The 12,457-nt window shown below is 40.5% G+C and overlaps 1 protein-coding gene across 2 annotated transcripts in view; it reads right to left on the bottom strand.

Annotated features, from left to right (window-relative positions):
- The window catches only part of STK39 (serine/threonine kinase 39), a 269,188-nt gene that overhangs the window by 186,056 nt on the left and 70,675 nt on the right, over positions 1-12,457 (bottom strand). For both annotated transcript variants that reach the window (XM_069471755.1, XM_069471765.1), the window contains exons 4-5: positions 9,168-9,309; positions 7,919-7,974 (exon numbers count right to left, since the gene is read on the bottom strand). In XM_069471755.1, the coding sequence (XP_069327856.1) occupies positions 7,919-7,974; positions 9,168-9,309 (198 nt within the window). The remainder of the gene's footprint in view (positions 1-7,918; positions 7,975-9,167; positions 9,310-12,457) is intronic.

Raw genomic sequence — 12,457 nt, 5'->3', positions numbered from 1 at the left:
TAAGGCCTTATGAGCCTTACAAGGATTTGGACTTTCACTCTGGGACAGGAAGGGACTGGAACGTTCTGAGGAAAGGCATGATACAGTCAACTTGTTTTTTAACAGCATTCCTCTGGATGCTGTGCAGAGAACACACCACCAGAGGCGCAAGGGCAGAAAAAGATGACCTCTTAGGAGGCTACCATAATAATTCAGACAAGAGTGATGGTGCCCTGGACCAGGATGACGGCAGGGGGCTGGTGAGCTGTGGTCAATAATGGGATCTCCTGACATACTGGACAGGGTGCAAGGTGTGAGAGAAAGACAAGGACCAAGGAAAACCAAGATTTCTGGCCTATTCAATGGAAGGAAGGTCCCGCCATTAAAAGAAGTGGGGAAGACTGTGAGGATGGCAGAGGGGTCACAGAGTTCTTCTCTATTGAAGTTAGACAATTTTTGGAGTTGAAAGGAAATTTGAGCGCCTAAGAACATCATTTCACAGCTGATACAAACCATGGCCAGCAAAGAACTCGGCTGAGGGCGCCAAGTGAGTTAATGAGATGATCCTTGGCTACTGTGTCCTCAAGCGTACTCTGTATAATCAAGCGTTATGTTATATTCCATAGACTATAAATACAGGTTGACATTATTTAAATTTCCTAAAAATCTATAATCAATGTATGATATACACAGTAACTTAAAAAATGTTATTGACCAAAAAACCATTCCTACTGATAATACATATTTAAGATTTATCCCCAGGACAATCTATAAAATTAGTCCTAATATAGCTAACTTAAATACTCCAGGTATATGCATTTCCCTCCATGCTTAAAAATTTTTGAAATTAAATTTTGATAGTTAACTGTGTGATGTCTGTTTCTCCTGAACTCTAAACTCCATGACAGTAGACACGATGTCTCCGTTGCTTACCACTGTGTCGGCTCACAGGACTGTGCCTGGAACACAGCAAATGCTCAGTAAACAGCTGTCAACTAACCACTTCAGACACACTGAGCCCAAACACCTAATGTCACCTTTTCCCCAGGGAAGGAGCAGTCTGTAACATATAGAGGTTCTGGGAAACAGAAAAATAAACGAAAAAATAATCAAACAAAGAACTGAGTTAAACTGCTCTGCATTAAGTCTAAAAACTCTTGTTTTACCCTCAGTAGTTGTTGGTAATATATGAAATTTAATTTAATAATGATATTGCAGGCCCTTAAAGGAAGAAAAAAAGAGAGAAGGAGGGAGACTGAGTCCCATCTGCTCCACGCCCCCCAGATACTCTTGCTTGGCTCAGCCCTGCCCCCATGCAGCTAAACGTGCACAGCTGAGGAAAAACTCCAGCGGGGGGCAGAGCAAAGCCATTCTCCTCCGTTGGGTTCACCTGGTAAGACCTCCTTAAGATGCTCAAACAACTGCTAGCAGCTGTTAAAGGATGGGAAGCTACTTAAAATCTCCCCAAGTATTTCTCACTGATGGTGTACAGATGGAATGGAAAACTAAGTTTCCGCAATTGACTGCATTCCTGGTTCATACTAGAGGTTTCACCAAATGTTACCATTTGCCAAGATACCAAAACTCAGGGAGCCACATGAATTCATTTTCCTTATTTACTTAAGCCAAAAAATAACTCATACATGAGAATTTTGTCATAATTCATTGACAAATGAACTGTCCCTGAAACTCAAAAAAAAAACTGGGGTTCACTATAAAAGCACTTTGTACCCCCCCAGCCAGAGATTTTTAATTTGCATGTGTACTCTATTTTCTGGTTGCACCCAATGTCTCGATTTGCATTCTCTGCTTCACTCTTCCTTAGCTTTATTAATCATTTCACTACTAATTGTCTAAGGTAGAGTTTGTCCAAAATCAGAGGTGAAAAATCCTCATTAAAAACACCGTTTTCAGCCTTTAAAATATGCAGTAGTATATACAGCTAAGTATTTAAAATATTTTCACCTCCTTCTGTTAAGCTGATGTATTCTTACTTGAACGTTCAGCTATGCCATACATCTGCACCCTCTGCTACCAACAGGCACGTGTCCTTGCATAGCTCACAGACCAGACAGGGTGTCTAACGTGCCTCCAGTCAGACTGAACTGACCAAGTTCATGACCACCTGCCATGTGTCAGGCCCTATCTGAGGGTGTTGAGATGAACAACACAAGAGTTTCTACCTCTGGGAAGTAAACAGCCTGGAGGTCACAGGGGAAGGTGGAAGCCCAGTTTCAGCAGTGCCCAGTAGGCTAGCTGGGGTAGGCACAGGGAACCTGCAAACCACCAGGGTGGGGTAGTAGGGGAGAGGGTTGGAAAAGGTTTCTCAAGGAAAGAATGTCCGGTATTGAGTCTTGAGAGATGAGAAGTTATCAGGGTAAAAAAAAAGGGAACTATAAATAAGAATTTATAAGAAATTCAAATCTCAGCAGAAAACACCTGGAAACAAGGCTGGAAAAACAGGCAGGTCCTTCATGTGCCATTGTGAGGAAGCTGGGGCTTTATTTATCAACAACAGATTTATACTGAATGCAAGAAAATGATATGGCCAGGTCTGCATTGCAGATTCTTCACTTTGGTGATTTTGGGGAAACTGATGGGGCAAAGAAAGAGGAAGAGCAAAGCAACACTGGTCAGATGGAGTATGTAAAATCCTGCCTCCTTGTGGTCCCACAACACCCTTTAGTTATTTTTATACTAAAAGGCACCACCCCCAGTTCAATACAAAAGCAGTAAGAGTTAACACTAATCCTAAAATGGAATGTGTTTTAACTCCTTTAAGGCTCTTGTATATTCTCATTACACAGGCGTGCAAAATGAAATAACTTAGTCACATGGCTAGAAGGAGCCACACCAGGATTTGAACCACGGCTGTCTGGTGTCAGAGCTCATGCTCTAGGCCAAAGTGCTCAGAAATATGATGATATCATCATTTCCTAATTCTGACGCCTCAGGAGCTTTCAGAGCTTCCCCATGCTCACTGGAGGCTGCCTCTGGTGCTGCCTGGGTGCCCCTATCACCTTGAGCTGCCTCTCTTCCCCACAACACAAGAAATAACTCTTCAACACCCCTAATGCTCCCCCATCAAAGTGCACTTTATCAGGGCCAAAGAACACAGATAGAAAACAAAAGAACCTAGAAGCTATGGATGTAAAAATGCAACCACCTTTCTCTGGCCCCTTTAAGAATAATGTCTAAGTATTAGAAGCAAGTTAAGTCTCCTTGCATGTTTTCCTGCAGTTTTAGTCATGGGGTTTTCAGTGTTCAAGGGGCAGACTGAAGCAGAAAATGTATTCAAGGCTGATAAGGATATGAACTCCTTCCAGGACAACAGAGATGATACCTAAAGTCATACCAACGTACCTTGGTGAAAAACCTAGGGCATAAGCTTGATTCAAATGGGCTCAGATACATTGTGACGGGTGTGACAGTAACTTCCTCAAGTTCTAGGCTGCCTTAGCTCAGTACCAGATTTGATTTCTCTGTTAGGAAAAACTAGGAATGGGAAATTCACATTTGTACACATAAGCACTGTTTTAGTCAATTTGGGCCACTGTAACAAAATACCTTAGATTGAGTGGTTCATAAACAACAAAAACTTATTTATCTCAGTTCTAGAGGCTGAGAGGGCCAAGATCTAGGTGTCTTCAGATTCACTATCTGGTAAGGACTCACTTTCTGGTCCATAAACGGTGCCTTCTGGCTATGTCCTCACATGGTAGATGGAGCAAGGCAGCTTTCTGGGTCCTCTTTTACAAGGGCACTAATCCCATTCGCCAGGGCTTAGCCCTTGGTGACCTTATCGCCTCCCAAACACCTCCTACCTCTGAATGCCACCGCATTGCTGATTAGGCTTTAACACATGAACGCGGGGGAGGCCCACAAACATTCAGACCATCACACACACAGCCCTAAAAGGCAAAGGTAAGTATAAATGAGCATGAGATCTACCTTATAATATTAACATAATGAAGTACTATGCTTCTAGAAGGTTCTTCAGAAAGCAAATGTTTTAAAAATCAGCATTTTTAATAGCACATTAAGTAGTCACTATTTAAAAAAAAATCCTGAAATAAATGGATTTGCAGTAACCACCCTAAAGTGACCTGCTTGATATGAATTTCTATTTGCTTAAAATAGTCTCTCATTAATTCCAGACAAACAGGCTTAGTCACTTGTCAGACAAAGCACCAAGCTCTTCCTGAAGATACAACAGAGCATCAAATTGGAAAATAAAATGCTATGCCGTGGGAAGAGCATGACTTTCACGTAGCCACTCCCGCTCCCATCACACAGTGCGGCAACACCTATCACATTTACCAAGGCATCCTACCCTAGTTTTACTATCAGGGAACCAAACACACAGTGTCTCTAAGCATGGAAGATAAAATACGAAGAAAAGCATCTTTTTTAAAACCCTGAGTAGGTTTCACTACATCAAACCTAAAGTTTTCCAGTCTGCAAAGAGGAGCGTGTCATTACTGAGCTTATTTCTACACCAAAGGCCACCTGAGATGACTGCTTCTCCTGAAACCTTCCCAGTGACACTATGTATTTCAACTTGAAGGAGCAAGGAGGAAGAAGGTGCTGAATATGTTCCCTGACCCACAGTAGAATGGATTTATGCAGAGACGTATAAGAACTAGTGGTTGCTATTGGTATTCCATCCGAAACCAAGGTTATTTAAAGCCAGATTTCGGGTCCTCTCTCTGAAAATCTCACAGACGTGGGAGGTCAGGCCCTGCAGTCAGACTGCCCGAATCCGAAGCCTGGCTCCACCACTTTCCTACGTGTGACCTGGGCAACTGACTTCCCCACACTGCACCTTAGTTTCTTGCCTGTAAAATGGGCGTAATAGCACCTTCCCCATAGGGGTATGGTGAGGACTGAATGAGTCACAATGCACCCCGGACCTACAACCTGGCCTCACACACAGGAAGCACTCAGTAACATCAGTTACTGATTTTATATCCACTGTCAATAGAAGTATACACACTCCCACAGGATTTGTGCAGTCGTAAACAGAACCAAAGCATATTAGCCTATTCACCACACTTGTTAGCTGCACAGTAAAGCAAGGGTGTCTCATAGTCCAAAACAGGACCTTTAATCTCCCCTTTTCTGATAGACAGCTCTGAGTAAGAAAATTTATATACATGGTAGAGTGAGTGATTTTTTTAAAAAATAAAAATTATGTTTTCTATTAGGATAACAAAAACGCCCTTTCTTAAAAACAATGCAATGCACATAATAATTCTCTCAAGGTAGGCAATATACATTACATTCAAAGAAACGAATGCAAACTAAACTTTTCCCCTGCTTAACTTTCAAACTACAGGGCCTAAGAGGTAAAAACATACCAAAGGGAAGAGGGCAAAAACAGTCTGGGTAAAAACAACGTGTCATCTGTCCAAATAAAATAGGGAGCAACAAAAGGGGACAAACTCACTCCTGCTGTTGCTGTCTCTGCTTTCAACTCTTCCACTCACCTCCCCTGTCTCACCCACCAGACTACGATGACAGCAAAAGGCCCAAAGACTCCTGGTCCTGGTTTTTGTTCAGACGGTGACCAACTGCCTGACCAAGAAAGTCAACCTCCTATAAAATGAGGACAGCAGTAACATCTACCTGTTCCAAGAAGACGTTAAAAATGCTTTAAGGCAATAACCTTATTTTATAGTGAAAAAACTGAAATCTTAAATACTGTATAAATTCAAAGCTGTACTCTAGGTCAGAGAATATGGGGGAGATTAAACGTGACTTCTAGAAAGCTGTAGCTCCAGAGATACAGAAATGGCACAAATGCCTATTAAATGGCCATCACACATCCGGGAAATGGAAATTCCAGTTCAGGGTATTACACAAGCATGATGTCTGCACACCCAAAAGGATACCCAGGAAGGCCGGAGTGGCTGTGACACAAAGTCCTCACCCTGTGCCAGGCACAGAAAAGGCACAGCCCTTTACATATCAATTCGTTTAATCCTCACAACCCCCCCCCCCCATGTGGGTTCTTTCTGCATAAACCCTTCTGAACCCAGCAGCCCCCGCAGCAGCACAACCTCATTCTAGGTCACACTCAGCACCACCCACAGTGAGGAAAAAACCCAGAGGCCTGACATGGAAAGAAAAAGTCAGGAAATCTTACCTCGGGGGATTCCTACTGGGAAAATGAAAAGGACAGTGTGTTCCAGAAGGCCCAGCAAAGGCTCAGATCATTTAATCTGACAAGAATAATGGGATGAGGTGCCGGGCAGAGCTTCCAGTAACAGAATCAGGCAGGGGGAGGACGGCCTTCACATTTCAAAGGCAGCTATTTCAAAAGCTGCTATTTTGACCCTCTTAGTGAAAATTGATCATTTCATCACAAAACAGCAAATTAGTTAGTTGCACTTCCTTATCTGCTTTGAGCAAGATTAATGGCAAGTTAGCTTCTAAATTCCGTAATTTATAAGTATTACCTTTACATAACTCATAAACCCCCTCAGAGATGAACCTCTTGCAAGACAAATTTGAGGTACACATGATCTCCAGTCAGTGCAAGGGAACATCAGTGTGATCCTATTATTACTACTGTAGTGACAGTAGTAATAATAGTAACAGTAGTAATAGTAACCATAGTAGTAGCAACAGCAGCAGCCGTGGTAGAACAGCAATTAATGATAATATTTACTGCATGCCTACTATGTGCCAGCCACTGTTAAGATCACTGGACCTTGATTTCACAAAAAAAGATGAGGTACGTTGTATTTTTATCTTTCTTTAAGGGAACTGAGTTTAAAGGAGACTTGGTAACTTGCCCAAGGTCAAAATGCTACTAAGTGGTGGCCTAAGAACCTCAACCAAGCCTGCTGTTGACACCAGAGCCTGCCTCCTTAACAGTTAGACTGCTTGGGGCTGGATGGTTTGAGATTTTTGCCCACAGATGTTTGTAGCTGTTACTTGCTTAGTTGAAGTACTTTTCAAACTGTCCCTAGCCTGTGGGGCAAGGTCCACTGGTGAGGACAAGATATGCATACAAAAGGCACTAACTTAGACAGCTCAAGAACAAAATTCAGTGTTAACAATGATGAGGGCCTCCAAAAGAGGGAGGGAGGGGATAGATGAATCAAGAATAGCCAGAGAGTGATAATTATTGAAACCAGGTGATGGGTACAAGAGGGTTCATCCTACTCTTCCCTGCAATGACAGGGACAGGCCAGTACAGGGAAGGAGTGTCCAGCCAAAAATGCCAAAAGCATCATACCGAGAAATGGTGATGGCTAAAAGGATTGCTGAGACAGACTTTCATGGACATGGGTAAAGTGAGTATGGACATGGCTAGATTTTATCCTAGGCCTTTCAGGTTACTCTGGGGCCAAGAACAAAATGAGAAGCTGAGCATGGAAGGTGCTCACCTGGTGTGTTCATGCAATAGACATTCACTGCATCCCCTGTCTACCAACTGCCAACAACAGCCCTGGTGGGTCAGACTTAAGAACATAATAAGACCCAGATTTTCAGGGCTCGCAATTCTTTCAGCCACCTCTTCATTAATTTTTATTTAGTATGTACAATATTTTGAACTTTCAAACTCATCAAAAAGCTTTTTCAAAAGTGCTTTTCCTGCAGTTATATCAATATTTCTATTATTCGATCTGAAAGGTAGAAAATATAATAAAATTGAAAGTAAAATGGTTCTTTAGCAAAAGGCTATGTACTGAAATAGCATTTTTTTTTACAGCATGATCTGATGAAGATGTATCAAAACAACAGGAAAACATGTTATCCTTCAGACCCAAACATTCTGTAAATATATGTCATGTAAAACAGGACAGTCCAGATACATTCTTAAAAGAGATTATATGCATTTATTCATTTCTCAGGAACGATTCTACATGCCTTGAAACTGTAACACTTCTGTAAACAAGTAAAGAATTTTCATCTTTATTGGCTTTACCTGCTATTTGTACTGAACCGTCTTCACCCAGAAGAATATTACCAGCTTTCAAATCCCTATTAGAAAAAGAAATAGAGAATAAATTGTGGTGTATAGACATTATGGTTTATTGACTCACTCAGGAAGATTTTAAAATATATCATACAATGTAGCTCTTTGACATATTTTATAAATATTAAAATTTATTATAAATTTTAAAAGTTACAAGGATACACTGTCATTTTATAGTTTACTTCTGGGGGATAGGATTTTAGGAACAAATATTTTCTGTGACATCATTATCCATATTCAATTACATCACTCAGAGTAGACTCTTGATTTTATGTGTCAGAGTTAGAGCCTGTCCATAAATTCACAATATTGTCATTTTATCAAGTATTAAAGCCCAGTTTATGTACAGCTGTTCTACTTCCACTTAAGTTTATCTGTGGTGCAATTGCACATTAATTCCATCTCCTTCTAAAAAATGAATTTTATCAGCCTCTCCTCCGGCAAGATACTAATTGTAAATACTCATTATAATATTAGATATTATGATTCTTTACTATAGAAGCTGTGCAGAGTAATCTTAACACAATTTACAATTTATAGGCTTGATTTCTAAAGTAATATTTTTTCTAATTATTGAAAAATATAGTAGATATTAAATATATAGCTCACTTATAGTTTGGAGTAGGGGGATTACATTATTAGTGTTACTCGTAAATGGTTATTTACTTGCAAAAGTTGCAAAAATTCCTAAGAGCCCAAGCAGCACTAACTCATTTGAAACATCAGGCACTCATGTTCTGTGCTATTTGCCTATTTTAAAGAATTGGCATTTTATGTCACAAAAAAAGATGAAATTAGTGCCCCTTCCTTCCTTCTCACTACCATGTCAAAAATAATTAACATATTACAATATTTGGAACAGGACTGCCTGTATCAGAAAGCTAGAGATGCTATCCGGTTCAACTAAACACACTTTAAGAGTAGTTATGTTAATTAATTTTTTAACGAGTCCACATAGTACCTTTTATATTCTGCTCTTATTTCAGTGAAAGCAAATAAATTAATCCCAAGGATACCAATAGAATTCATCAAAATTTATTGTCTCATTTCTTTCTTAAATCCTTTTTCCCCCCTCTATTTAGCCTAAGTTAGAAATAACATCAATACCTACCTGCTGCATGTGTTTCCTTAACATTCTTTACAAACTCGAGCTCAAGATAGGAACAGATGAATGTAAACATCTCTGCAGATGCCATACCTGTGAATCTGACCATTCCTATGTAGATAGTCTAAGCCTTCCAAAACCTCTTTAAGAATTGTTGCTATTATTGCCTCTTCCAGAACTCCATTCTTATGCTCTCCTCGGTTGACAATGTATTTTATGATATCCAACATGGAACCTAAGTGGACAGACAAAAGAATCGGAAAATTTTATAAACACCTTCATTACCTTTTCAGAATAAGACTCCGCTATTTAGGGGAAATTAAATGGGAATATCAATATATTGGGTTTTGCTTGTTTAGTTAATGCAAGTATTGCCAAGGTGCACAAACAACTGAAGCGCAGCCCCATGACCAGAAACACTAAATCCGGCTTTGTAAGAGCACTTTCCGTGTGAACTTAGTGAGGAAGATTCCCGATCAGGAACCAGAAGATCATTCATGGCCACTGCACGATTAGTCCCTTTTCCCTAGAGATATAATCAATTATAGACTTCAAAGAAGGTTCAAGAGATCTGACTGACAAAGAAAGAAGTAGGAGGCCAGGAAAAAGGAAGCATTGACCTGCTGAGAGAAAGGACCACGGCTCTTCCTGAACACATAAATCCCAGGTAGGACGGGAAAAGAAGGATGTTGCTTCTAAACCTCTGCTTATAACCAGAAGATTCCTTCCTGTGACACTACACAAACTTTATTTTCATTTACCTGATGCTTGATGTACTGACGCTTACGATAAAGAAATAATAACTAGTACTTTGTTACTATTAATACATACAGAGTAGTATCCTTGGCACTGTGAATTCATGTTTCAACACATATTAATTAATATTCCAAACCTCTGGGTCATTTTAAAAGCCATAATTACCTGGGGGTTCAACATTTCTGAAGAGTTAACAAACAGCTTACCTCAGGACCTGAATTTGGCTCTAGGGCTCTTTATAATTAACTAAGAGGATTGAGTTTCCCTGTCCGATATTACTATACCAGACTAGCTGCCCGCCCCTTATTAAGAGAGCCAATGTGATGAAATAAAATAGAAGAAAACAAATGCATATTTTCCCCCTCAGAGAGAAACAAAATCAGTTTATTCATTGGCTCTTGGATTTTTGTGTCATTTAGAAAATGATAATTCCAAAAACATTTCACAGGGATACACCATACCGGGCACCTATGCATTTCTGGCTTGCTAAAAGAGAAGTGAACAAGAACCCACATCTGCCCACATTCTCCTGTGGAAACCTGTTTAAAACCTGTTCCTCTTACCTAAAGCCCAGAGAGACTAAATTGGACTCTTTTAAAAAGTCAATGAAATTTTCTATCAGATTCGCCTCTGAAAAGAGGACAGAGGATATTCTCAAGCTTGTAAAAGTAAAAGGTTAATTAAGGTGAAATCTTCAGCTTGACCAGGGTAGTATCTGGGACTCTTCAGGGGTCTCAGGTCACCAGCATTTCTCATTTCCTCAGAGTTGGTGGAAAATTCACTAAGATAATCTTGTTGGCAAAGCATAACCCTCTGCAGAACTAAGGGGCGGTCCAACCTGGGCAGGCTTCCTTTTTCTTTTATTCTTTCCTTTTTTCCTATCCTTTTTAATTAAAAACTAAAGTAGGCACTCAAGGAAACGATGACTAACAGGATTGAGGAAGACTAGGAACAAAACAGAACTAAGTTCTCCCAGACTCCCTGCTGAGACCTACACAAGCGGACCCAAACCAATTACGATGTCTTTGTCATCTAATTTTTGGGCCTTTACTTGATCTAACAGAGTTTCTTTTAAAAAAAAAAAAAGTTCAAGATGTGTTCCTTGATTCAGCCTTCACTGGAACTGGGTCTGCAAACGAAAATGAGCTCTATCATATAAATTCTGCCAGTTTTGGCTTTGTCCGTTCAAAGCAAACTGTTCTCTGCTTCTAAACCATACTTCATGTTTCAGAAAGACACGCAGGGAGTGATGTCCTAGAAAGAGAACATGCTAGAGACGTGGGGATGCCAGGTGTCACTAAGGAAGTCACTCAGGCTTTCCAAGTTTCAGTGCCCGGGTCTGTAGAATGAAGGTAAAAACACTTGCAGCATAGCACCATTTTTAAGTCAACATGTTCTAGAGTCACAAAATCCAGCACCAACATTTACTATGTGTGTGGCGTTGGGCAAGTTGCTTAACTCCCTTGCGCTTTCATGTAATTTGTGAAAAACAGGGATGGCAACACAGGCCATTCAGGGATGTTGTCAAGAGTAAATGAGATAAGGTCAGTAAATTGCCTTGGATGGGATCTAGCCACAGAGTAAATGTTCAATAAAGGTAACAGTTATCATTATCATTCCCTTTCTGAGAGTGATGAAAAGAAATAAAATATAGGAATGTGACAGTGTTTTATAAACTTAATTGTCAATGGCTTGCATAACTTCAGGGATCTGAGGCTATAGAGAGGAAGTTACTTTTCCTTCCCAAATGCAACAATAGGATGAGAATAGTGCCACTTCTGGTCAACACCCCAAGCAAATAATTTAGCAAACATCTCTAATTGAAACAATGTTTACTGAGCACCCAATGGACAGCAGGTTCAATGATTTCAACGTGCATTTGAAAGTTTTTTCTTCATGAAGTTCACAACCTGAATCTGCACTGTCCAACACTGTGGCCACTAGCTGCATGAGGTGATTTAAATAGAAGTTAATTAAAATTTAATAGAAACTCGGTCCCTCCGTCACACTAGCCACATGTCAAGTGCTCGAGAGTCACATGTGATTAGCAGAAAGCAGATGGCACAGCTATAGAACATTTCCATCATCACAGAAAGTTCTAATAAACAGCTCTGAAATAATTCAGTATATTGCAATGTGTTAAGCACCTGGATAATGTTAAAAAAGAAACAGTTTAAAGAGAAATGACTGGTTAACTGCTTTGAAGGGTAAGCAATGGCTACAGAAAGGACATGACCTCTTAGGGCCTGGATGGGCACATGGAAAGGGAAGGAGAGGAAGAGCACAGGTCAGGGCCCAGAGGCACCAGAGCACGTAAGGTACTCAGGGGCAGCACCTGTACCTGCAAGGTTAGGGTATTTAACACATGGAGGAGGGGACACACATACTCTATGAAGGTAAGCCGAATTATGAAAGACTCTGGGTCGGGTGCAGTGGCTCAGGCCTGTAATCCTAGCACTCTGGGAGGCCAAGGCAGGAGGATCGCTTGAGCCCAGGAGTTTGAGGTTGCTGTGAGCTAGGCTGATGCCACGGCATTCTACTCAGGGCAACAGAGTGAAACTCAGTCTCAGAGAAAAAAAAAAAAAAGGCTCTTAAAGATCAACGCTAAGAAATCTGGACTTTATCCT

Source organism: Eulemur rufifrons, chromosome 1 (genome assembly GCF_041146395.1).
Source record: "Eulemur rufifrons isolate Redbay chromosome 1, OSU_ERuf_1, whole genome shotgun sequence".
NCBI lineage: Eukaryota > Metazoa > Chordata > Mammalia > Primates > Lemuridae > Eulemur > Eulemur rufifrons.
The sequence above is the reverse complement of the archived record's forward strand: the minus strand, read 5'-3'. Positions and strand labels throughout refer to the sequence as shown.